The sequence below is a fragment of the Poromitra crassiceps genome (assembly GCF_964638095.1).
Source record: "Poromitra crassiceps genome assembly, chromosome: 28".
NCBI lineage: Eukaryota > Metazoa > Chordata > Actinopteri > Beryciformes > Melamphaidae > Poromitra > Poromitra crassiceps.
Window position 1 is genome coordinate 16,903,230 of NC_139651.1, and position 27,289 is coordinate 16,930,518.

The 27,289-nt window shown below is 45.3% G+C and overlaps 1 protein-coding gene across 1 annotated transcript in view; it reads right to left on the minus strand.

The window, feature by feature from the left end:
• Positions 1–27,289, minus strand: part of ntrk3b (neurotrophic tyrosine kinase, receptor, type 3b) — a gene marked incomplete at both ends in the record, with an annotated part of 319,611 nt that overhangs the window by 147,822 nt on the left and 144,500 nt on the right. Inside the window, one exon of the mRNA XM_083662110.1 lies at positions 25,422–25,490. Within this exon, the coding sequence (XP_083518236.1) occupies positions 25,422–25,490 (69 nt within the window). The remainder of the gene's footprint in view (positions 1–25,421; positions 25,491–27,289) is intronic.

A 27,289-nucleotide genomic window follows, 5' to 3' on the forward strand; every position in this document is an offset into this window, starting at 1 on the left:
AGCTGGAACTGTGTCCTGTAGGCTGTATGCCAAAATATGAGCAAAAATAGGCTAGTTTTTATCAATGATAACTATGCCCGCATCGTCTCAATTCAGTTCAGCAGTTTTCTCTTTTATAGTAGGCTATTAGGCTTTATACTAGGCTATTTTATATATGAATTATTCGATCAGTGCAACCACACACATGAGTGATAGAGATCATTATTCATTGAGCATGCGTTTCTAAATCTATGGTCTAAATAGGCTTACAGATTGTGGAAATGTATAGACTGAGATTACACTTTTACATTTGTTGCTGCTGCCTGTATCAATGCAGCTGTATCAGACAGAAATCGCTGATCAAAGTAAATCAAATGACTGATGTGAATACAAGCTGCTGCTTTAGACAGCCCTTCAGCAGACTATCCAACGCGGATTTTCATTCTGACATTAAATCGCGGATACATTAAATATCCGCAAAAATCTCTGATCACACTGTGGCTGCGCTGAATGAGGAAATGGGTGTGGAAATGGGTGTGGGCGTGGATCAACTCAGCTGTTCATAATGTGATTGGCTAGCGCACCTCTTTCGCGTGGACGCGCGCCTGTGCACGAGCGAAAAACGTGCGCGTGCACAGGCAGATCCCAGCTCCAGTTATCGACTAGAAAACCAGCGTCGTAGTATCAGTTAACTAGATAGCTTTGATCCTGTTCAGTCAAACCAGATCAAAGGGACTTATCGCAGATCTGTTAAACTAGCTTCGTAGTACAGGCTCCAGGAACAGCTGATAACATGTCATGCATGGCAGTCACCATAGATGTATGATTGCATACAGTACATACTCCTGAAATCTTGAATCTATCTTGAACCTCTCAACATAGTGCTGTTTTTGTCTTTGTTTTTTGTTCTAATCATTTTAAAATTTACACAAATACAAACTAATATGTAAAATTGATACAAGTTAACTATTGTTATCTTGCATTTGCTGTTATTTGCTGTTATGTATATTTCTTGTCTTTAGGTGAGATTTCTAGATAAACCCGTAGTGGGTTTCTATCTCACCTGCACATGTTTTTTTTGTTTTTTTTATACATTTTATTTTCTGTTTAACCTGTTTGCTTTTAAAATGTGCAAATAAACAAACAAACAAACAAATTGTATAAAAGTTGGATTTTTTTCAAGTCAGCAGACAAGAGTCGGTGAACAATGAAGGCCTGCACTGTGGCATTGACATAACGCGGGAAGGTCAGAGGTCAAAGTGGTGTTCAGGCTATCAGTCTCAGGCCGTGCGGAGGGGCGGGGCAGGCAGGAGTGATCAGCCTCCTCAGGCTGTGTGGAGGGGCGGGGCAGGCAGGAGTGATCAGCCTCCTCAGGCTGTGTGGAGGGGCGGGGCAGGCAGGAGTGATCAGACCTCCTCAGGCTGTGTGGAGGGGCGGGGCAGGCAGGAGGCATCAGCCTCCTCAGGCTGTGTGGAGGGGCGGGGCAGGCAGGAGTGATCAGGCTGTGTGGAGGGGCGGGGCAGGCAGGAGTGATCAGCCTCCTCAGGCTGTGTGGAGGGGCGGGGCAGGCAGGAGTGATCAGCCTCCTCAGGCTGTGTGGAGGGGCGGGGCAGGCAGGAGTGATCAGCCTCCTCAGGCTGTGTGGAGGGGCGGGGCAGGCAGGAGTGATCAGGCTGTGTGGAGGGGCGGGGCAGGCAGGAGTGATCCGCCTCCTCAGGCTGTGTGGAGGGGCGGGGCAGGCAGGAGTGATCAGCCTCCTCTCTCCATACAGATCATTCCAACAGCACTCTGTGTAATAGGGGGCCACATTATTCAACACGCTGAACCGCCCCCACATTTTGCATACGTCCAATTTGGCGGCTGTGATTGGCTGGTTGGTTTTGTGAAGATGAATTCTGTCCAAACGTCCTTGTCAGGGGTCAATGTGAGATTGCTGGAAGCATGAATAATGCATGCGTGACCGTCCGCCATCATGCGTATAGTAATGAGAATGGATTCCCGCAGGTGGATCAGCCTCATATGCAGATGCTTATAGCTCGAGCTTCACTATACACACACACGGTGTAGGTGTTTTCCACTACTGTCGCTAATGCTAACTGCTGACGAGGAAGATTACACTTTACTACTGTACAGCACCATACCCTGCAATCAACGCTTATAATGAAATATCATTTTAAAATATGCAGCATTTAACTTTAAATGTGCTCAAAATCGCATTTGCTCCATTTCCACCAAAGCAACCAATCATGGCACATAGGGAACTGAAACTACTAAAAAAAAGGTTGGGGCTGTAGAAACCGTTTCACCATCACACGGGTCGTGTGTGAGGCTAGCGTTCATCAGACCAGAGCAGTTCTGAAATACAACAGTACTGTATGTTGGATCCATTCTTCTCATGGGCCCAGCCATTTGTGTCAGTGGCTCAAAGTTCAGAGCAGGTCCGAAGACTTAGACTTAGTCTAGGTCTTAGATTGGTCAAGCAAGCGTGATGAAATGTTTGGTCCAAAATACGGCCCTGTGGCGGTACCACATCAGACACCAAGACATTCACCTTGTAGGCGCCGGCCCTTTAAGAGAGAGAGTTAGGGCCTGGCGTGTTGCCGTAGTTTCCAGGATTAGCTCAGACTTGTGAAGCGAGCTAATGTGTTGACATGTTGTGCAGCCTGAATGCTAACATGTCATGTATATATAGTTGGGAGTGTGGAATAATGCAATGCTACATTAGGCTACATGTCTTGTTGTTCTGAGAAGAGCATTCTGATTAAGAGGCATGTTGAGGAGGAAACAAAGGCACAATTTAATTTGTTATTGGTAGGATCAAGCTACCTGAAATATCTAGCCACTTTTTCCTTTTGTATGCCTAAGCCTATTTTACAGCCTACTGGTTATTTCCTATAACTTCTACAGCATCGGTGGCCTCACTGAGTAGGCTGATCATCAAGATCCTTGTTATGACACTTTAAATTGCTATTTTTATTAATAGGTTTTATGTTAGAGGCTATATATATTTCAATAGTTTTATAGCAAAGATTTGTTGCATACTTTTTACATTTATGACCATTAAATCACTTTGACCTTGGCAAAAGGTGACACACAATGACAGCACGTTAGGCATATTGCCTGGACAGAAGGAGAAACCCATATAGACCAATCAGCCGTGCTATTTATGATATTAGCTGGCCGACAGCTTCTCCTCGGTACAGACAGATGTGGCCGTCTGGCGTGTGCAGGCAGAGCAGAGGAGGGTGGTGCTGAAAGGACAGCGACTGAGCCGTACTGTACAGTCCATGTTGTGCACAGTGCACAGAGACCTCTAGCAGTACCCATTGAGGCCATTTACACCTGGCGTTAACATGTGGTTTCTGCCATCAGATTGCAATCAGATTGTATTTTATAACTTCAGCCTGATTCCATTTACACCTGGCGTTAACATGCGTTTTCTGCAATCTGATTGCAATCAGATTGCAGAAATGGTTGTCCTCTCAATCCCCATAAAGTTGGTGTATCCAGATTGAGAGGACACATTGCATTTACACTTGTGTTCAATGTGTACACAATGCATCCCTGACCACCTCCGGAGGGGGTTTGGCCGATCAGATTGCAATCCTTCTTCAATGCGTTTTGGGGGTGTTTACACCTGGCATTTCAAGTGATAAAACACAATCTGATTGCAATCTGATCACAGAAAATGCATGTTAGCGCCAGGTGTAAATCCTCTATGATTTGCCCAAGATGTAGCATGCTATTTGCCATTAGCCGTGCTATTGTTTGTAAACCAGCAAAGCCCGGCCTACTGTAGCATACTCCAAATTACAGTATGATTGATTGATATTTTTATTTAAGTGTCATGCACCTTAGGGTGCCCAGCCCATATGGGCTTACAAGACACTATGATATTTATAATAGCCAAGATGGCCACACAACAAATCATAATATACTTTTGTACAGAATCAAGAAAAGAAAAGGCATTTCACTGAAACATTCACTTTCCAAGAGATACAATTATACTGGGTACAATGTTCCCGGTCTTAGTCGCCAGCCATTTTCTATAAATCTGGCTAAAACAAAGTTTCATACGGCACACTACTATGAAAAGCGTTCATCAGTAGTGACTGTACAGTATGTAGTCGGCAGCTCTGAAAACGAAGAATTTAGGAAATCCAGAATCTTGATCACTGCCAGTGGCCACACCCAGCAAGCATTTATCAAGGTAGGTCTAGAGACGTTTCAGTTTGTAAGCTCTGTCAGCGACCACCAAGTCAATCATTAAAAACAAACAAACACACAATAGAATCAATCAATCAGAATCATTAGAAGAAATGGCCCATTCACATATTTAATAAAGTGACCCTTGACCTTGACCTTCTCTGGGACACGCAGGATTGTGATCATGGCACCGCTACTGTGTTGGATATCAACTCAGAGAAACTATCCAATTTGACAGGTACCTGCACAGCTATGTACCTGCACAGCTAGGTACCTGCACAGCTAGGTACCTGCACAGCTAGGTACCTGCACAGCTAGGTAGACTAGGTACCTGCACAGCTAGGTACCTGCACAGCTAGGTAGGTACCTGCACAGCTAGGTACCTGCACAGCTAGGTAGGTACCTGCACAGCTAGGTACCTGCACAGCTAGGTAGGTACCTGCACAGCTAGGTACCTGCACAGCTAGGTACCTGCACAGCTAGGTACCTGCACAGCTATGTACCTGCACAGCTAGGTACCTGCACAGCTAGGTACCTGCACAGCTAGGTACCTGCACAGCTAGCTCCCTAACAGCATCCTATCTAAGTGTATTTACATAAATAGCTGCCATCAGATAAGGATATACAATACAATTAGATCACTCACTGCAGCAGTAAACTGAAGCAGGATACAGCAAAAAAAAAAAAGAATACAGCAAATGGGGGCTTTAAACATAATGCAACCACAAATTACAACACCAGACCATGTAGAAGTATGAGTATTAAAAGTACGACATATATTAAATTGCAGCGGATACACAAAGAGAACACCAATACAATTATATACGAGAAGAAATAAATCAAACTAAACTAATGTATGCTGTAGCCTACTGTATGAAAAGCGACAGTATAGGAAGCGTTCCAGACAGCTTCAGGAGAGGAAACTCACTGCTGCTGAACGCTTTTCATGAAACGCTGAGCCAGCTGAAGCACAAGAGGGATCAGAGCTCACCCCCCCCCTCTTCCTTATAATTATGATAATTGTTAATAAGAAGTACCACCTCCAGATACATTACCCACAATCCCTCTGGGCACAGCTGATAAACACGCTGCTGTACAGTTAGCTGCAAACAGCAGGGAGATACTTTATATTGATGGTTGCTTTTGAGCATGCATATTAGTAGCATAGAGCATTGGCTGTTTATTAGTCCTTATAAGGCAACTACTAGGCCAAGAGTTTTCCTTCAATAGCCTCCTAAGTACGGCTTATTGATATGGTCATCATGCAGAATAAGGGATTAATAAATGCTTTATAATTAAGCAATATAGCATGAGAGCCAGTGTGTTGTGAAGAATATATCCCCCTGATCAGCTGTTATCCCACGAGGCCGAGTGGGATAACTGCTGAGCAGGGGGATATATTCCACAACACACGCAGCTCGAGTGCTATATTGCTTTTATAAAACGGTTTCCAAGTATGATAATATAATAATAATAATAATACTATAAGTCCGACTCCGACTGGCATGTCATTCTGATAGAGTCAGTTGAAACACTACTGTAAGGCGGGACCGCAAGAACATGCGGGTGATTTGATTGGATCGTTCTGGAGACTGAAGTTGACATTGGCCAATCCTGGCGCTTGCTGAGTAGCTGAGAGCTTTCTGAAAACCCCGACAGGCAGCTCGAGCGCAGCGTTGCATTCTCAGCGCTTGCTGAGAAGCTGAATGCTTTCTGCAAAGCCCGACACCAACTAACGTTACAGGGTTAAATGCGGGGTTAAATGCGGGGTTAACAGCCTTTCTTTTGCAAAGAAGACATTAGCCCGCATCTATTCTTGTACAAAACATCATTTTCTGCGAAGTATTAGTAAAGTTATAAGCGAAGATCGATTCTTGTCTCCGCCATTTTGTTTTTGAGGTAACCAAAGCCTAAGAGAGTTGCGCCATCATGCGTCTGGCTGCAAGCGAGTAGCTTTTTGTTTTGACACTACTGTAAGGCGGGACCTCTAGCAAGAAGATAGACGTGCGGGTGATTTGATTGGATCGTTCTGGAGACTGAAGTTGACATTGGCCAATCCTGGCGCTTGCTGAGAAGCTGAGAGCTTTCTGGAAAGCCCAACACGGAGCTCGAGCACAGAGCTGCCTTTTAGTAAGAGAGTTGCCATGGCAACCAATAACCCATGGCCATGGGTTATTGAACTCGGTTACTGGAATTATACAATGGCTGTGAACCAATCAGATTGCTTGATTTGAGAGAGCCGTTTTATAATGATTAATAAACAGACACTATGCTATTGATATGCATGCTAAGCAACTACAGTAGTTAACACGTTGAGTGCCATAGCCGAGATATCTCGTCTTACATAATCCAACGGTTAAGTGCCATAGACGAGCTATCTCGTCTTACATAAACATTTTTTTTTTTGACGGTGGGACATCAATCAACCCCTTTTACGTCTTCTATATCACTATTAGAGGAAGACAATGTGTATAATCTATTTTACCGACCACTAAGTGGCGACAGTTCTCTCCAGACAGAGACAGAGAGAAAGCCACAGCCACGGGACCCGTGGACCAAAAGCAGCCGCCTCCCGCGGAAATGGCTTGGCGATTTTACAGTCAGAAACGAACGAGCCTCATTCTCATACTGTAGGCGGGGACGCTTCGCGCTGCTGCGGTGGGGGGTTCCAGAAATGGACTGGGTGAGCAGCATAAAGCCTAGAGTCGCACGGGGCTTCATCGGGGCTATCAAACCCAAGAGACAGTGAGACCTATCCACACTCGCTGCCAGGGAGAGAGGCTGCTCTAACTCGCTGCTCAAACTCCCAGCAGCAGAGCACTCCGCAGCACAGACGGAGGGAGGAGTTTGGAGACACACACACACTCTCTCTCTCTCTCTCTCTCTAGAGAGAGAGAGAGAGAGAGAGAGAGAGAGAGAGAGAGAGAGAGAGAGCGCACAGAGTGGGAGACAAGGGCACCCATAATCACAGGCACGTGAGGTGGTTCTAAAAATCCATTTATCTCCAAACTCTCTGAAAATCTCTGAAACCATGCTGTACTCAACGGCTAATATCTACATAACTACTAACTCTGCAAACTAACTCTTTTAGACAGAGAAAGCACACATTCTATTAGTTATTTTTAGATGATTGGTGTTCACGAATTCTTAACAGAAAATAATCCTCGGCTCTTGTAAAATGAGCCAGAATCCTCAAAAAAAAACCTGGCACAACTTACCTACAGGATTGAAAAAATGGCTGGCACTCAATGTGTTAATGGTGAATGTGTGTACCCTTAAAGGAGAACTTCACCAAAAAAACAATGCTGATTTGTTTTGCACAAGATCTCACACATGATCTGAAAAGTGTAAAGAGTTTTGCAGGTATTCATTTAGTTTGACAGTGAGAGTTGATTTGACTCAAGTTGTGGACCAGTGATGTCATTTGTGCATGAATGACATCGCTGGTCCACAACTTATTTTTCCCGAAGGCACGATTCAAACGGGATCAGAAAGGTAGCGTATCGCTGCGTTCACCACCATTTATATTTTGGTGCCCAGAGAAATGCGGGAAGCGACGTTCACTTTGGCTCTCTATTTGAGTGACATTGATCTCGGGGTGACTGTGTGTTTTATTCCCTGCCTCGGTGCAGAGGTGTGTGCTTACTTTGCTCTAGGTGCTGTGTTTCTGTCACGTCTATTACAGCAGGTCTGGAGCTTAAACGCCTTTGGATGGGGGGGGGGGGGGGGGGGGGGTTATCTCGCCTGCCTATTGGTCCTTTCTCTCTTCTGTGATATTTAGCATTGCCTTTTTCTTTTTATCACTTCACGTGTTTGATCACTGTGAATGAAATAACATTAAAATTACTGCACTACATATTTTGGACTACACATTTTTGCATTGTTGCATGCATAGAGACACTGCATGAAATAGGCCACGCCCATCACGGGGGAAAAGCTCCGTTCATTTCCACACACCAGCGTCATTTTCCTTGAATTAAACACAGCTAAAAGCTGTTGTGTGGTGGGGCTGCGCAGACAACAAATGTAAAAAATCGGCAGTTAAAGTTTTTTTGTACTCCAGAGGAAAACAAGGAAGCCATTGAGAATTGGCGAGAAGAAAAATGTGGATGTTGCTGTCAATGAAGTAAGTTGGAGTGTTCATCTTCCGTATATACGATCTTTGTGTGCAACCCCCGACCATGCACGTGACATAGGAGAACGCCAGGGTTGGACGGGAGTTTGTGTTTCCCCCCTTTTGGGCGTGGTTTCTGTATGATGACGCGCTCCGCAGTGTCTCTATTGCTAATGAGTAGTCTGGGCGCCCTAACTCTCAAAGATGTTCAGAAAATTAAACTCAAATTTAGCTCCATTTCCAACCACCCAAACGCACAAATGTTAATTAGTCTTGCCAGTAGTTAAGCAGTTGGAGATTGAGATTTGTGTTGCAGTAGGCTATGGCTAACGACAGCGTTTGAGAAGAGGCTGCACTGGCTGCTGCAGTACTAGAAGAGGGTGCAGGATAAATGCAGGGTGGCGCGCCTCCTCCTGCAGTCACTAATACCCGTCTCAACAGCGAGAGCTTTCACAGCATAAGCATCTTCCCCTGATCCCCTCACACACAGCACACAGCACGCTAAGTCTGTAGCATTGTTTTAGCACACTGTTAGCCTCCCATGCTCTATCTAACGCTCCCGTCATGGATAAGGCGTTTGCCCGGATCCACATGTTCGTTCTCTCTGAGGTTGAGCACCCCCTGAGCGGTCAGCGCCCCCCGCAGGCTCGCTCCACGCCTATCTTTTTTGTTTGTTTACCTATAACATGTTTGTCTGAAGAGCCAGAGCTGACTTTTGGCTTATCCACAACACCACCTGCACCGCCACCATTTAGAAGAGAGGGGGCGCACACCCGCGTCAGGTCAGGGGGGAGATTCACAGGCACAAACTGAGCTGATGGCAAGTTTATTCTTCCGAAGGACGAGATTTTCTCTGGGGCTCTTCAGATACTTGGGGAGGTTATTATTATTTTTTAGAGAGATGTTTATACAGTATTTATTTTATATGTGCATGGGTGTATATCTGTATACGTCTAGTATATGATATGTATAGTCTTTGGACTTCCCTACGGCTGTGCAAACAGTCTCTGACTCAGGGGACAATCGTTGCCAAGAAACTCATCCTGCAGGAGTGGAAGTCCCCCTCTCCACCCTCTTTTCAGCTGTGGCTGGCGGACATGACGTCTGTTATACGGATGGAGAGGCTCAGGTTCCTGAGGACCAACTCACTCGGGGAGATTTTGAGTTGTTTGCGACCCGTTTCTCGCCCACCTCGATGAGGTTAGGGGCGATGGGTGACTCGTCTCCGATAGACCCCCCTTGTGAAACAATGATGTATTCCTTTAGAAGCCATAAATATGTAAGATATCATCTTTGTTTATTTGAAGGGGGTTAAAGCATATACATGTCTGGTGGCCTCCTCTTTTATTTTTGTTTTGATTTGTCTTGTTGTTATTGTTGTTTGGCTTCCATGTTTTTTTGTTTGTTTTTTTCCTCTTTTTTTTTTCTTTTCTTCTTCTTCTTTTCGTCTCACATTGTGCATGTATTAGCACAAAACTGAAAAACTGGCAGTAGACTATGTATAGTCTATGTAGACTAGACTATGTAGACTGTAGACTATGTATAGTCTACTGCCTACATTGGTGTATGGTACGACTGTATGTATAGTAGTGTATGTTGCACTGTATGTGAGGTCCTGTTGTTCCTGTAGTGCAGGGATAATCAACTTGCTTTGCCCGGGGGCCACTTTCGTGAAATGATCGGAGGCCAGGGGCCAGTTAATAAACAAACAATATACATTTTTCTGTAGCGGATTGTAGTTTTTTGGGGTGTCAGCCGGAGTTTAGTCTGACAATGTTGTGCACACCGGATAGTTAGTTAGGCTAAGTTAGTTAGGTTAAGCACATACATAAGTGCCTGGGTAGCGAGCAGACAGTGGTATTTGACAATTTAGCTGGAGCTCAGTCAAACTTTATTTCACGTTGATCACAATGAAAACTAACGTGAAATTATTAGAAAATGGTCGGGGGGGCCACTCTGCACCCTGTCGCGGGCCACATCTGACCCCCGGGCCGCAAGTTGAGCATCACTGCTGTAGTGTCACCAAGATGGATTCTCATACATTTATTTTCCTTGCCGAATAAAGTGTTTTTGTTTCAGATAAGTCTGCCGAGCTAAAGCCAAACACATCAACAAACCGACTCCATTTTAAAACCCGTCAGCTTCATAAGGCTTGTTCAGTTGTCGATGGAGAGGAAGAGCTTTTCTTCTTCTCTCTGCTCCTCCCGAATTCAAACAGGTGACGCGTGGAACCTCCAGGCGCCCACAGCGCCACACCGCTGTCTCTCCTCTTCCTTTTCATATGATAATATTCCCTTTTACTCGTGCACGTCGCTCTTTGATTTCCTCCGTCGGTCGGCGTTAAGTGTCATGTATTTCACCGAGAGTTCGCCCCGGCCGCGCTTTTATTTGTTCCTAACAAAGAGAAGGTTCAAATTTAGAATTTAACGTGTAATTCACCCTAATCCAACTGGCGCTCATATCAGAAGATTACAGGTTTGATCTATTCGTATCCCATCCATATTCAAAGAAAAAATCCATTTCGCGAGAGAGGCGTACATGTTTGACTTTGCGGCGGCCCCCCTGTTTCCCAGAGAGCCGAGATTAAAGAAGTGCCAACAGAAGAAAGAGAGCGGGGGGATGCAGGCGCCTCAGGCGGATGGGCTTTAGTTGCTAAATAAGGAGAATATTTTATCTTCTTGTGGAGCAGATAGACTCGGCTTCCTCCAAGACGGCTGTGTTTGTCGGTGACTGTCTGCTGATATAGCTTTGGCTTCGAAAATAATCTCCAATCCTATCAGCCTGGAAGCGCCACAGCAGCAGTCGATGTAGCGTTTAGCCGCTGCTGCTGATTGGCCGGGCTGTGCACCACACTGCAGTGGCTAAAAGGGCAACACAGACAGACAAAAGAGGCACAGGCGATTATCCCGTGTCTCCTCCGGGGGGCGGCGCGGCGCGCAGCACACTTCTATTGTCAAGCTTCAATGTGGATGCCGGCGCCACAAAAGACTCCAGATGATTGAGATTCCACTGATAAATATTCTCATTGTTCCTGATATTAAGATATTGCAGAGAGCGTTGGAGTATCTGTGTGCAACCAACCTGCAAAACAAAGCAAGTGTTTTTGTTTCACTTTGCCGGATAAGGAAGCGCCCGATAAGGAAGCAACAGTTTGAATGAAAGTTGACTGATAGCCTTCCACCTCTTCAATCTCAACCCGCTGTCTTGTCCTGCGGGGGGGGGGCATGTGTGTAGCGGCGCGTCTTCTCCTGCGGGTGGCGACGTGTAGCAGCGTGTGACTGATTCCTGCTCCGATTGCAGGATGAGTCGCTGGGATTGACTCCTCGACTTCTACAGATTAAACTACCGTGTATCTACACTACAGTAGTAGTAGTACGTGTATGTACACTACAGTAGTAGTAGTAATAGTAGTAGTAGACTTGGAGTAAGTCGAAGCAGCTGGAGGAAAATCACTAGTTGAGAAAGCCGACAGATAGCCGGAGTTGACACTGTGTTCATGTTGGACTCCCAGACTCTTTGGCTGAGAGCGGACAGCCTGTCGAGACGAGGGATCGACTCCTCACGGATTCAGCCTCCCATCAATAGCCAAATGTCCAACATCATAACATGTCCTCTTCTTGAATAAGACACATTACTCTGACTCCATCTCCACCTTCAAAAACAGACTGGAAACTCACCTCCTCAGACTGGCCTTCCCACAGCACAGCCAGGGTCCTCCTGAGGAGCATGACCCCTGAGTTGTTTTAGCCTCTCTTATTTGATTCTTTTTTTGTTGTCGTTTCTTTTACTTTTTTCTTATGCCTTTTCATACTTTTTACTACTCTTAAATTGTACAGTGTTCTTGAGTCTGAGAAAGGCGCTTTAAATCCAATCTATTATTATTATTATTATTATTATTATTATTATTATTATTATTAAGTAGAACAGATATGTAGAGTTTCATTGCAACACTGTCCAATCAGAATGCTTGCCACTACTGTAGCAATTACAGTGGCAGCCATCGTCAGTTGGTGCTCCCAGGAGAAGGCCTTTCAGCTGCCAGCCGGCTGAACTTTGTTGCTTTAGAGAAACTAATGATATAGCTATACTGTTTAAGAGGATGAACTGGTTTAAGTTATGTTATGTTATAAATTAAGTTTAAGTATATTTTCTACATTGTTATTACTATTACTATTATTATTAGATTATATATATATATATATATATATATATATATATATACACGATTCAAAATACAATGCTACAGCATGCGCTGGGACGTGTCATCAGTGATGTTAACTGGGGTCGTAAGGTGTTTCGGGTCTGTCAACATCATACACCCTCGCCCAGTAGACCCAGCCGAGGCCGATCACGACCCCGACCCGCGTCCCAGAAGCAGCCGCTCACGGATCAGCCTTCCTACTCTGTCTGCAACGTTGTCCGCGGAAGGGTAGCATGCCCAGTCCGCTGCAATAGAGCTAGTGCTACACCGCAGTATTGAAAGACCCTTCGGTGCATGGAGGGCTAAGGCTCTGTGGGTTTCTCCCGGCCGCGCTCCTCCTTCGTCTCACCAGACCCTCCCAAAAGGCAATCCTACTATGCCGCACCATAGACAAAGAGGATGCCTCAAGCCGGCCTGTGCGCTGCACGTTTTATATATATATATATATATATAATATAAAATTATAGTTTAGAGTTTCAAGCTAAGTTAAAGAATGTCTTTGCTGATTTTCAACATGCTTTGTATCATTACAATGTCAGTAATTATGCAGCCTTTACCTTGTCTTTATGTTTTCCTGCAGTTTATTCCAGGCACATCGGCGTCAGAATGATGCGTTAAGGTCTCATTATACTTTCCGCATCAGCGAGGAACGCGAGTGTCCGCGCGGAAAAGTGACGTCAAATCAGCAGACACGCCCCTCCGCAAGGCTCCGTGCGGACGGTTTTCACCTGGCCGTGCGCACCCCGAATTTTGTAACTACGCGGACGCGGACGCGGCTGGGCGGACAAAGTGGAGTTTTCAAGACTCGCGCTCAATTCCGCGAGCAGAAACCCGCACAGAGTATAAAAGCTACACACGTTTCCTCGTCAGGATTCCGTGTCTCTCATGTCCGTGCGGCCGGCCAAAGCGTCAAGCATAATCCAGGCTTTATGCATCATTCTGACGCCTTACGTGTCATTCTGGATATTCTGGACACAGAAGTGAACAGATGTTACTCGAGCGCAGTTTCGCGCTAGTTGGCCTTAACGAGCATTGACGAGTCATACCAGCTGGCGGGGGCGGAGTCTCTGCAGGCAGATAGAGATGGATATTTCTCTGTGTGGAAAACATATTACCGAGATTATAATGATACAAGGTGGGTTAAAAATCGGCAAAGCCTTCCTTTAAGTCTGTACAACAGAGCATCAGCGTGATGACAGGATGCATGTGTATAAAACCAGCTCCTCGCTTAATTGGCGGTTAATTAACACATGTCACCAATTCATCTCCCGCGCTTATTTTCATCTCATTTTTCCACGAGTTGTGAAAGCTACTAGAATGTCGCTTTACGCTCCGGTGAAGGACCTGAAAGAGAACAATGGCCCTAAATGAAACATTTAATTAATTACCCGATGAAAGCCTTTTGATTTGAAATGCTGTCTAAACAGTCATCTCATAAGTTATTTTAGTAACACTCCCTGGCAGAGTGACTGAGATAACGTGCTGTGGCGACGACTCCTTGGCAAAAGGCCACGCTCTCTATCCGTCACATAAAAAACGGTAATTATTTCAGCTGGTTTGATCCTCCACTATTTACATCATATCAGTTGTTGTTCAGCGGCGCGTGTCGGCACTTATCACCGTCACTGCATTGTGTGTTACTCTAATAATAATGACAGATTAAAGGCAATAGCCACCTTTAGTCATTGGCTATGATTGACTTAGCGGGGCTAATGTGGCTTAGGGGGAGCAGCAGCACACATGCAGACACAGCGAGAGCAGAGTAATGATGTCAGGTGCACGTGGTCGTGCGGTAACGCCGCGGCTCTGCCCACGATATATACGGTGACTCATTTCCCATTAGTCAGGCCTGATTCCACACGGCTTGCCTGCTTACATAACGCCCGGGCCCACGTCTTTAACGCCTGACACCTCCTAACTGAACACAGCCAGCGGGGAGAGACACAAACCCCTCACTCCTCATCAGCAGTCAATGAGCAGCGCTGCTGCGTGCGCCGTTATACACCCCCGGCCCTGATCTCCGTGTAGGAACCACAAAGGCACCACTTGTTACGCATCTAAAATGGTTGCTTAGGGAGGGATGGGATTGCCCCGTCTGAGCAGATCACGCTCTGCGAGCTGGAGAGGTGTTCTGGAGGAGGGGGGCAGGGTGGTGTGAGCTGGAGGAGGGGGGCAGGGTGGTGTGATCTGGAGAGGTGTTCTGGAGGAGGGGGGCAGGGTGGTGTGAGCTGGACAGGTGTTCTGGAGGAGGGGGGCAGGGTGTGTGATCCATACTTGGGCTCGTTGTCGTGAGTGAAATCTATCTAGGAATAAGCTTATTCCACTGCGGGACTCTTTGTGAATCGAGTGGATCTGCAAAATGACCCTGATCAAGGTGCCTTGCCTTGTTTTTACTGCAATGTAAAAAGCTGCACTATACAATATACAATACAATAAAAATATATACATATTTCTTTTTAGTCCAATTAAGTAGTGAAACGTCATAATCACCCCTGCCTTATTATATATATATTTTTAGCACATTAGAAATAGTTTTTTGTTGTTAGTTGTGTCATGTCTTTGTTTGTCTCACTTCGTTTATCTTCATGTTGAATGTTTTGCGGCCTGACCAGCCCTTATGGGTTTATTTTGTTCATCCTGCACATTTATTTTGATTGTCTTCTCTTCCCAATCAATATGTACTGTATATATTATATTCTGTTTGGTTTTTAATCCATCATGTATTGTTTCTTTTTTATTACGGGCAATAAACTAAACTAAAACTAAACTATACAGCACTATATTCTACACATAATATATTGGATATTACAAAGCTGAGACAGGCACAAGAAGAAATGGACAGTTGGAGAGACAAAAAAAACGGTGACAGAACTTCTCCATTTCAGTAGAAGAAGAAACACAAGCAGCAGGCACAGTGAGCCATTGGGAAATCCCATCTGCCCCTGATGACACGATAAGGCAGCGGCCCATGGAGGAGTCATGCTCGCGCAGCGCGGGTGTGCCATGGCGGAGGGGGGCCATGGGGCTCCCAAGCGCCAAGTGGCTCGTGATCAGCGCTCTGTAATATCCCGTCTGTGACAGGGAGAGACTGGGCCTGGATGGAAGCGTGGGCTAAACGCCCGGTACTGTCGATCTGAGCAGGGCTTTCCCCTCCGCTGCAGAGAGGCAGGACTAGCCCAGATCAGCGTGGGGGCCACGCTCTCAGAGGACCCGCCCCGCTTCTACCTCTGGAAATAGCACAATAAGGAGGTCTGCTTTAAATATGGCATGCTGCTGCAGCCCGCCGTCATCCAGGCTATACCTCAGCTTTACCTGGCAGGAGCCACAGGAAGTAGTATAGTCATCCGGCTATACACGAATCCGCCGGCCAATTTGTGTAGTCCGCCATCTAGTGGCGCCGCCCATTACTGCGGTGGCAGGTAGACTGTGCTGCTGGCTGTTGCAGACTGCAGTAATGCCAAATGCCAAATGAACGACAGCGTCGTGAGCTGGATGGATGACGTGATCGACGACAGTGGCCCCCAGTTAGTGATGCATTTCAAGTGACGTTATTGTGTAAACATGCTAATGTTAACGTTACTGTAACTAGCTCGCTAGCATAAACAATCAAGTTGCATGTAATCATTGCACACCAATTACATTAGTAAAAATTTTAAAAAAATACGAATTTGTGTTTTTTATAGCCAGGTATTCAAGAGTATTTTATTAATCGCCTGGGTTGTGCTGAGCAACAGAATGCCAACTACAGGTCTCTCATAGAGGGTCAAAATTACCTGAGCTCGGGATGGATTGGCCAAATATTGCACTGTACCAGATGATGAACACATCATTCTGAAAGGACCCAGAGGCGTCATGCCCATTGTAACTGAGGGGGCAATTGTTTATTTATGTTTGTAGTTAAAACAAAAACATAAATGCTGTATAGGCTACATACAGTACAACACAAAAGGCTGTTATTTACCCTTTGTCGCCACCTGGTGAGTAAATATATATAACTAAAACCATTAAAATTGACAACCAGTCCGCGACATGTATCTACCAGTCCTTGGCACAAAAATGGTTGGGAACCCCTGCTCTAGAGGACACTAGATGAGACTAATGGAAGAGAAAAGATGTCTACCTTCTGAAAAGGCAATACCAGCCAAAATAAACATTGTGTTACATTGCTTTGAAACGTGTGGTCTCCCTTTGAGTCCATTGAGCCTGGGCAGTGACAATGTACTTAGTCTGGTGATTATGGATCTTTCCAGGAGGCTGAGAGCAGTTTGGAAAATAGCCTTATGGTTACACCTGCTCAGTCTGTTAATTTAAAATGAGATATTCCTCTAAATCTGGCTTCCAACCCCCCAACTTTTTTTTTTTTTTTAATTTAAATTCGCCAGAGTTCGCCCCCCCAGATTTTTGGCTTGCATGACGCCCCTGAAAGGACCTGTCCGATATTCACAGTCCATCAACAACCATCATAATGTTGACATAACCCATGTGTCATAATCACTGTTAGCTTAGGCTAGGCAGCTGCATGCTACTCATTATGAGGTGAAATAACGTTAGCCATTTACGACTGTTAACCAAAACCTACCGTGCTGTTGTTATTGGGAACAAAGTCCTTTCTGTTAATATTCTTGATCCACCTCTGGCGAACAGCTCGGTCCTCTGCACGTCCAGGGAATCTATATTTGTATGTTTACTGTATGTAACGTTATGGTTTCAGACATGGGGCACTCTTCATGTAGTAAAGTGTATTTCACATTCGTTTCTCTTCCAAAGCTGAAGTTTGCCATTACTGTTGGAGCAGCTGAGAACTGCACAGCTTCTTCCCGATTTCCTAGACATCGTTGTCAAAAGTAACGTTGAATAGAAATGTAAAAGGTAGAAAAATATCTGGAAAAATATACACTCGAGGACAGCTTGCATTCAAACGCGCGAGCCGCGTAGCCACCGCAGTAATGGTGGCTTGTTTACATCCGGGACTTCGCCGGATTCATGTAGGCCTATACCTCAGCTTTATCTGGCAGCAGCCAACAGGAAGTAGTATAGTCATCTGGCTATACCTCAGCTTTATCTGGCAGCAGCCAACAGGAAGTAGTATAGTCATCTGGCTATACCTCAGCTTTATCTGGCAGCAGCCAACAGGAAGTAGTATAGTCATCTGGCTATACCTCAGCTTTATCTGGCAGCAGCCAACAGGAAGTAGTATAGTCATCCAGGCTATACCTCAGCTTTATCTGGCAGCAGCCAACAGGAAGTAGTATAGTCATCCAGCTATACCTCAGCTTTATCTGGCAGCAGCCAACAGGAAGTAGTATAGTCATCCAGGCTATACCTCAGCTTTATCTGGCAGGAGCCAACAGGAAGTAGTATAGTCATCCAGCTATACCTCAGCTTTATCTGGCAGCAGCCAACAGGAAGTAGTATAGTCATCCAGCTATACCTCAGCTTTATCTGGCAGCAGCCAACAGGAAGTAGTATAGTCATCCGGCTATACCTCAGCTTTATCTGGCAGCAGCCACAGGAAGTAGTATAGTCATCCAGCTATACCTCAGCTTTATCTGGCAGCAGCCAACAGGAAGTAGTATAGTCATCCAGGCTATACCTCAGCTTTATCTGGCAGGAGCCAACAGGAAGTAGTATAGTCATCCAGCTATACCTCAGCTTTATCTGGCAGGAGCCAACAGGAAGTAGTATAGTCATCCAGCTATACCTCAGCTTTATCTGGCAGGAGCCAACAGGAAGTAGTATAGTCATCTGGCTATACCTCAGCTTTATCTGGCAGGAGCAACAGGAAGTAGTATAGTCATCCAGCTATACCTCAGCTTTATCTGGCAGGAGCCAACAGGAAGTAGTATAGTCATCTGGCTATACCTCAGCTTTATCTGGCAGGAGCAACAGGAAGTAGTATAGTCATCTGGCTATACCTCAGCTTTATCTGGCAGGAGCCACATGAAGTAGTATAGTCATCCAGCTATACCTCAGCTTTATCTGGCAGGAGCCAACAGGAAGTAGTATAGTCATCCAGCTATACCTCAGCTTTATCTGGCAGGAGCCACATGAAGTAGTATAGTCATCCAGCTATACCTCAGCTTTATCTGGCAGGAGCCAACAGGAAGTAGTATAGTCATCTGGCTATACCTCAGCTTTATCTGGCAGGAGCAACAGGAAGTAGTATAGTCATCTGGCTATACCTCAGCTTTATCTGGCAGGAGCCACATGAAGTAGTATAGTCATCCAGCTATACCTCAGCTTTATCTGGCAGGAGCCAACAGGAAGTAGTATAGTCATCCAGCTATACCTCAGCTTTATCTGGCAGGAGCAACAGGAAGTAGTATAGTCATCTGGCTATACCTCAGCTTTATCTGGCAGGAGCCACATGAAGTAGTATAGTCATCCAGCTATACCTCAGCTTTATCTGGCAGGAGCCAACAGGAAGTAGTATAGTCATCCAGCTATACCTCAGCTTTATCTGGCAGGAGCAACAGGAAGTAGTATAGTCATCTGGCTATACCTCAGCTTTATCTGGCAGGAGCCACATGAAGTAGTATAGTCATCCAGCTATACCTCAGCTTTATCTGGCAGGAGCCAACAGGAAGTAGTATAGTCATCCAGCTATACCTCAGCTTTATCTGGCAGGAGCAACAGGAAGTAGTATAGTCATCTGGCTATACCTCAGCTTTATCTGGCAGGAGCCACATGAAGTAGTATAGTCATCCAGCTATACCTCAGCTTTATCTGACAGGAGCCAACAGGAAGTAGTATAGTCATCCAGCTATACCTCAGCTTTATCTGGCAGGAGCCAACAGGAAGTAGTATAGTCATCTGGCTATACCTCAGCTTTATCTGGCAGGAGCCACATGAAGTAGTATAGTCATCCAGCTATACCTCAGCTTTATCTGACAGGAGCCAACAGGAAGTAGTATAGTCATCCAGCTATACCTCAGCTTTATCTGGCAGGAGCCAACAGGAAGTAGTATAGTCATCCAGCTATACCTCAGCTTTATCTGGCAGGAGCCAACAGGAAGTAGTATAGTCATCTGGCTATACCTCAGCTTTATCTGGCAGGAGCCACATGAAGTAGTATAGTCATCCAGCTATACCTCAGCTTTATCTGGCAGGAGCCAACAGGAAGTAGTATAGTCATCTGGCTATACCTCAGCTTTATCTGGCAGGAGCAACAGGAAGTAGTATAGTAATCTGGCTATACCTCAGCTTTATCTGGCAGGAGCAACAGGAAGTAGTATAGTCATCCAGCTATACCTCAGCTTTATCTGGCAGGAGCCACATGAAGTAGTATAGTCATCCAGCTATACCTCAGCTTTATCTGGCAGGAGCCAACAGGAAGTAGTATAGTCATCTGGCTATACCTCAGCTTTATCTGGCAGGAGCCACATGAAGTAGTATAGTCATCTGGCTATACCTCAGCTTTATCTGGCAGCAGCCAACAGGAAGTAGTATAGTCATCTGGCTATACCTCAGCTTTATCTGACAGGAGCCAACAGGAAGTAGTATAGTCATCCAGCTATACCTCAGCTTTATCTGGCAGCAGCCAACAGGAAGTAGTATAGTCATCCAGCTATACCTCAGCTTTATCTGGCAGGAGCCAACAGGAAGTAGTATAGTCATCTGGCTATACCTCAGCTTTATCTGGCAGGAGCCAACAGGAAGTAGTATAGTCATCTGGCTATACCTCAGCTTTATCTGGCAGGAGCCACATGAAGTAGTATAGTCATCCAGCTATACCTCAGCTTTATCTGGCAGGAGCCAACAGGAAGTAGTATAGTCATCTGGCTATACCTCAGCTTTATCTGGCAGGAGCAACAGGAAGTAGTATAGTCATCTGGCTATACCTCAGCTTTATCTGGCAGGAGCCAACAGGAAGTAGTATAGTCATCTGGCTATACCTCAGCTTTATCTGGCAGGAGCCAACAGGAAGTAGTATAGTCATCTGGCTATACCTCAGCTTTATCTGGCAGGAGCCACATGAAGTAGTATAGTCATCTGGCTATACCTCAGCTTTATCTGGCAGCAGCCAACAGGAAGTAGTATAGTCATCTGGCTATACCTCAGCTTTATCTGACAGGAGCCAACAGGAAGTAGTATAGTCATCCAGCTATACCTCAGCTTTATCTGGCAGCAGCCAACAGGAAGTAGTATAGTCATCCAGCTATACCTCAGCTTTATCTGGCAGGAGCCAACAGGAAGTAGTATAGTCATCCAGCTATACCTCAGCTTTATCTGACAGGAGCCAACAGGAAGTAGTATAGTCATCCAGCTATACCTCAGCTTTATCTGGCAGCAGCCAACAGGAAGTAGTATAGTCATCCAGCTATACCTCAGCTTTATCTGGCAGGAGCCAACAGGAAGTAGTATAGTCATCTGGCTATACCTCAGCTTTATCTGGCAGGAGCCACATGAAGTAGTATAGTCATCTGGCTATACCTCAGCTTTATCTGGCAGGAGCAACAGGAAGTAGTATAGTCATCTGGCTATACCTCAGCTTTATCTGGCAGGAGCAACAGGAAGTAGTATAGTCATCTGGCTATACCTCAGCTTTATCTGGCAGGAGCCACATGAAGTAGTATAGTCATCTGGCTATACCTCAGCTTTATCTGGCAGGAGCCACATGAAGTAGTATAGTCATCCAGCTATACCTCAGCTTTATCTGGCAGCAGCCAACAGGAAGTAGTATAGTCATCCAGCTATACCTCAGCTTTATCTGGCAGGAGCCAACAGGAAGTAGTATAGTCATCCAGCTATACCTCAGCTTTATCTGGCAGGAGCAACAGGAAGTAGTATAGTCATCTGGCTATACCTCAGCTTTATCTGGCAGGAGCCACATGAAGTAGTATAGTCATCCAGCTATACCTCAGCTTTATCTGACAGGAGCCAACAGGAAGTAGTATAGTCATCCAGCTATACCTCAGCTTTATCTGGCAGGAGCCACATGAAGTAGTATAGTCATCCAGCTATACCTCAGCTTTATCTGGCAGCAGCCAACAGGAAGTAGTATAGTCATCCAGCTATACCTCAGCTTTATCTGGCAGGAGCCAACAGGAAGTAGTATAGTCATCTGGCTATACCTCAGCTTTATTTGGCAGGAGCCACATGAAGTAGTATAGTCATCCAGCTATACCTCAGCTTTATCTGACAGGAGCCAACAGGAAGTAGTATAGTCATCCAGCTATACCTCAGCTTTATCTGGCAGGAGCCAACAGGAAGTAGTATAGTCATCCAGCTATACCTCAGCTTTATCTGGCAGGAGCCAACAGGAAGTAGTATAGTCATCTGGCTATACCTCAGCTTTATCTGGCAGGAGCCACATGAAGTAGTATAGTCATCCAGCTATACCTCAGCTTTATCTGGCAGGAGCCAACAGGAAGTAGTATAGTCATCTGGCTATACCTCAGCTTTATCTGGCAGGAGCAACAGGAAGTAGTATAGTCATCTGGCTATACCTCAGCTTTATCTGGCAGGAGCAACAGGAAGTAGTATAGTCATCCAGCTATACCTCAGCTTTATCTGGCAGGAGCCACATGAAGTAGTATAGTCATCCAGCTATACCTCAGCTTTATCTGGCAGGAGCCAACAGGAAGTAGTATAGTCATCTGGCTATACCTCAGCTTTATCTGGCAGGAGCCACATGAAGTAGTATAGTCATCTGGCTATACCTCAGCTTTATCTGGCAGCAGCCAACAGGAAGTAGTATAGTCATCTGGCTATACCTCAGCTTTATCTGACAGGAGCCAACAGGAAGTAGTATAGTCATCCAGCTATACCTCAGCTTTATCTGGCAGCAGCCAACAGGAAGTAGTATAGTCATCCAGCTATACCTCAGCTTTATCTGGCAGGAGCCAACAGGAAGTAGTATAGTCATCTGGCTATACCTCAGCTTTATCTGGCAGGAGCCAACAGGAAGTAGTATAGTCATCTGGCTATACCTCAGCTTTATCTGGCAGGAGCCACATGAAGTAGTATAGTCATCCAGCTATACCTCAGCTTTATCTGGCAGGAGCCAACAGGAAGTAGTATAGTCATCTGGCTATACCTCAGCTTTATCTGGCAGGAGCCACATGAAGTAGTATAGTCATCTGGCTATACCTCAGCTTTATCTGGCAGCAGCCAACAGGAAGTAGTATAGTCATCTGGCTATACCTCAGCTTTATCTGACAGGAGCCAACAGGAAGTAGTATAGTCATCCAGCTATACCTCAGCTTTATCTGGCAGCAGCCAACAGGAAGTAGTATAGTCATCCAGCTATACCTCAGCTTTATCTGGCAGGAGCCAACAGGAAGTAGTATAGTCATCCAGCTATACCTCAGCTTTATCTGACAGGAGCCAACAGGAAGTAGTATAGTCATCCAGCTATACCTCAGCTTTATCTGGCAGCAGCCAACAGGAAGTAGTATAGTCATCCAGCTATACCTCAGCTTTATCTGGCAGGAGCCAACAGGAAGTAGTATAGTCATCTGGCTATACCTCAGCTTTATCTGGCAGGAGCCACATGAAGTAGTATAGTCATCCAGCTATACCTCAGCTTTATCTGGCAGGAGCCACAGGAAGTAGTATAGTCATCCAGCTATACCTCAGCTTTATCTGGCAGGAGCCAACAGGAAGTAGTATAGTCATCTGGCTATACCTCAGCTTTATCTGGCAGGAGCCAACAGGAAGTAGTATAGTCATCTGGCTATACCTCAGCTTTATCTGGCAGGAGCCACATGAAGTAGTATAGTCATCCAGCTATACCTCAGCTTTATCTGGCAGGAGCCAACAGGAAGTAGTATAGTCATCCAGCTATACCTCAGCTTTATCTGGCAGGAGCCAACAGGAAGTAGTATAGTCATCCAGCTATACCTCAGCTTTATCTGACAGGAGCCAACAGGAAGTAGTATAGTCATCCAGCTATACCTCAGCTTTATCTGGCAGGAGCAACAGGAAGTAGTATAGTCATCTGGCTATACCTCAGCTTTATCAAAGAGCATGGAAGGAAAGAGACGAAACTCGCCCAGCGCCCAGCAGCCTCCGCCATTTTTTATTTTTGGAAGCGTGACAGCGCCAAAAGAACCTCGCACAGGCTCGCAGTGGTCAGCTGCGGTAGCGCGGGCCCCTATAACCAGCCTCTCTATACAGTAACTCAACGGGAGAACACTCTAAATTTCGTGGATTCACATCTTTTCTGGGCGTACTGTAAATCTTGATTTAAGTGGTGTAGTGCAGGGATGTAAAACAACAACCATATTGTGGAAACTAAGCAAAATTTTTCGTTTTTTTCTTTTAGTTTTTTCAAGATAAATAGTAAATGCAAAGGACCCGAGGTTAAAACCACGGCAACGCACTTCTGACGGAGTGGACGACAGCCGCATTAGCTATTTATCTTGAAAAAACTAAACAAAGAAAACGAAAAATTTTGCTTAGTTTCCACAATATGGTTGTTGTTTTACATTCCTGCACTACACCACTTCAATCAAGATTTGCAGTACGCCCAGAAAAGATGTGAATCCACGAAATTTAGAGTGTTCTCCCGTTGAGTTACTGTTTAGAGAGGCTGATTATAGGGGCCCGCGCTACCGCAGCTGACCACTGCGAGCCTGTGCGAGGTTCTTTTGGCGCTGTCACGCTTCCAAAAATAAAAAATGGCGGAGGCTGCTGGGCGCTGATGTTGCAATGGGGCAATATGGAGCTTTCAGTTCTTTCCATAAAAGTTCTTTGGCTTTATCTGGCAGCAGCCACAGGAAGTAGTATAGTCATCCGGCTATACCTCAGCTTTATCTGGCAGGAGCCAACAGGAAGTAGTATAGTCATCCGGCTATACCTCAGCTTTATCTGACAGGAGCCAACAGGAAGTAGTATAGTCATCCGGCTATACCTCAGCTTTATCTGGCAGCAGCCACAGGAAGTAGTATAGTCATCCGGCTATACCTCAGCTTTATCTGGCAGGAGCCAACAGGAAGTAGTATAGTCATCCGGCTATACCTCAGCTTTATCTGGCAGCAGCCAACAGGAAGTAGTATAGTCATCCAGCTATACCTCAGCTTTATCTGGCAGCAGCCAACAGGAAGTAGTATAGTCATCCGGCTATACCTCAGCTTTATCTGGCAGCAGCCAACAGGAAGTAGTATAGTCATCCAGCTATACCTCAGCTTTATCTGGCAGCAGCCAACAGGAAGTAGTATAGTCATCCGGCTATAGACGGTTTACACCAGAGCGCAACCCCACAGCACTTCCTTTTTCTCAGCATTCGGCAAACTGCAGAAATATTCACTTGACATTGTTACTTTTGTTTTCGCCGCTCAGCTGTATAGACACGGAATGGTCGGTCCTGCACTTGAATGTTTTTTTTTTCTTTTATGTCCATAGCAAACACTGCAACAGGAAGTGAGCGGGGGTTCAATTTAGAATGTTTTTGTTGTCAAGTTAAAACCGTCTATACCTCAGCTTTATCTGGCAGCAGCCAACAGGAAGTAGTAGTGCAGGTTCAAATGATGGACAACGCTGACAAGGCGTAACGATGTGTAAATTACAAGCCGGCCTACATTGCAATGTTCTCCCGAGTGGTGAAAGAGCAAACTCATTTCGTAAACACATTGATCGCTCAAATATTCATAACAAACAAGAAAATGTGGTCAGACTCCCTCCCCCTCTTCCTCCTCCTCCTCCTCCGACCAGACCATTACATTTCCTCCGTGTGTGTTAATGAAGTCAGCAAAATGACTCTGAAGATCACAGTGGTGCTACACAGCCTTTAGCTTCAGATCATCAGGGCTTTTGTACAACACGGGCAGGGATTAGAATGGCAGGCGGCGGCGAAGACAATTTACACGGTGGCAGATCGTGCGCAGGCAGCCATGATGAATTGGTCTAATCTAATACAAACAAAGCCCAACAACGTGCGAGTGAGTGTGTGGGAGAGCCGGGAGCAAGAGGACTTACAGCTCGGAGAGTTGGAGGTTCTGGAAGAGCTGCCAGGACAGTGTGGTGAGAGGGTTCTTCGACAGGTTTCTGCAGAGGAGGGGAAAAACAACAAAGCGAAAGAGTCAAATAACAGACGCAGAGAAGGAGAAATTAAATGTTTCTACTTTTATTTCCCTCATTTGATATTCATGGATTCCGTTTTTTTGTACCCGCTCTCCTCAGTTTTGGGTTTTGATGTATCAGCGTCTCGGTGTTTCCCTTCATTCGAGCCCACAGTTTGAATTTATTTCTCTCCTTTTCCGTGTGCAAATCATTTGTATTGTGCAACTAAACTCAACTCAACTCAAGTGAACTGAACTCGTAGAGGAAACAAATATAGAGGGCGTGCGTTCTCGGGACGGAATGAGGCAAAGTGCTATTGACAGATCCGGGGAAACAGAGCCTCCTGCAGAGAGCGCTGCAGCTGCTGCAGGGCTTCAGCCAACTCAATAAAAGAAAGTTGACTGCTCTCAAGTCTAATTATTCAATTGACTCGAGGAAGCCCTCTGGGCCGGAAAGCCACTGAATTCAATAGGAAATGACCAGAGACTTGGGAGTGATTTAACCAGAAACCCTCAAATCGGTTTAAAGACCATCAGCAAATCCTGGAGTCACCTAGCCAATCCAGCGTGTCTCTGAGAAGCATTAACACAGTAGGTCGCTATGAAGTCCACCATTCAAATCCATTATCAGCCCATATGGAGTCTACTCAATTAAGACGCGCGGGGGGGGGGGGGGCAGAACATTTGGCTTCTCTGCTGTGAATGGTCACGCTTACCTGCATGTCCACTTAATGACTCCAGGTGTGCACATTATTATCACTTTGAACCCACCGACCAAATACCAGACACACAAATCAGTCACAGTCAATGAAATCACATCAAATAAATCAATAAATCAATAATAACATACTGTACAGATGTTACTCGTGTAGTTTGGCAGTGCTGCAGTACTGCTGCAGCGGTATGAGTGGGAGCTATTTAAATATTTTCTTTGTTCATCACAAAAACCCTGTGGCAGCAGTGAGGATGCAACAAATGAGTAACATACTTACAAGTCCTGAGTACTGTTACCTACTTATTATTAGCGAGTACTGTAACATAGTTACACTACAAGAGGGAAGTTGAACAGAGATTTGAGTCATTGCGTAGGAGAAGAGCCTACTAACAGCAAAGACAAATATGATCATCAGACTGTTAGCGAGTAGAAGTGGGGATATTAAACGTCACACGACGTCAACACTAGAACACGTTTACCAGGAAGAAATGTATTTAGAAATGTTTGAACGAACGTATGAAAAGGCTGCTTTAAGCTGCATTTCTGACAAATATATATTTTTTAAATATGTGCAAAATATGAAAATAAAGAAAACATGAACATATGCAGTAGGACTCAAATGAAAAAGCATATATGTAATAATGCAGTGTGTGTGTGTGTGTGTGTGTGTGTGTGTGTGTGTGAGTTCCGTAAGCCAACAATGTTGTTATCTTCTGGGTATCCTTTCAATACTGCATTTACCGGTACACATATTTCCAGGAATCTTTTTTCCCCCCGTTTCAGTTTCAAACACACGCACACACACACACACACACACACACACACACACACACACACACACACACAGCAGGTTAATTTGTATGGAGGACCTGTGCAGACGTTTAGATTAGATACTCCTATAACCAGCAGAGTCGCCTGGCAACAGGGAGCTATGGATGTTGCAGGCCGTTCTTATTTCCTGTGATAGCAGCACAGCAGGCCGGTCTCATTCCCTGTTCATATATACCTATGGAAAGTAAAGCACTGTAAGTCACGTCATGTATGAAGGTGCAGTCACCACCAGGGGGCGA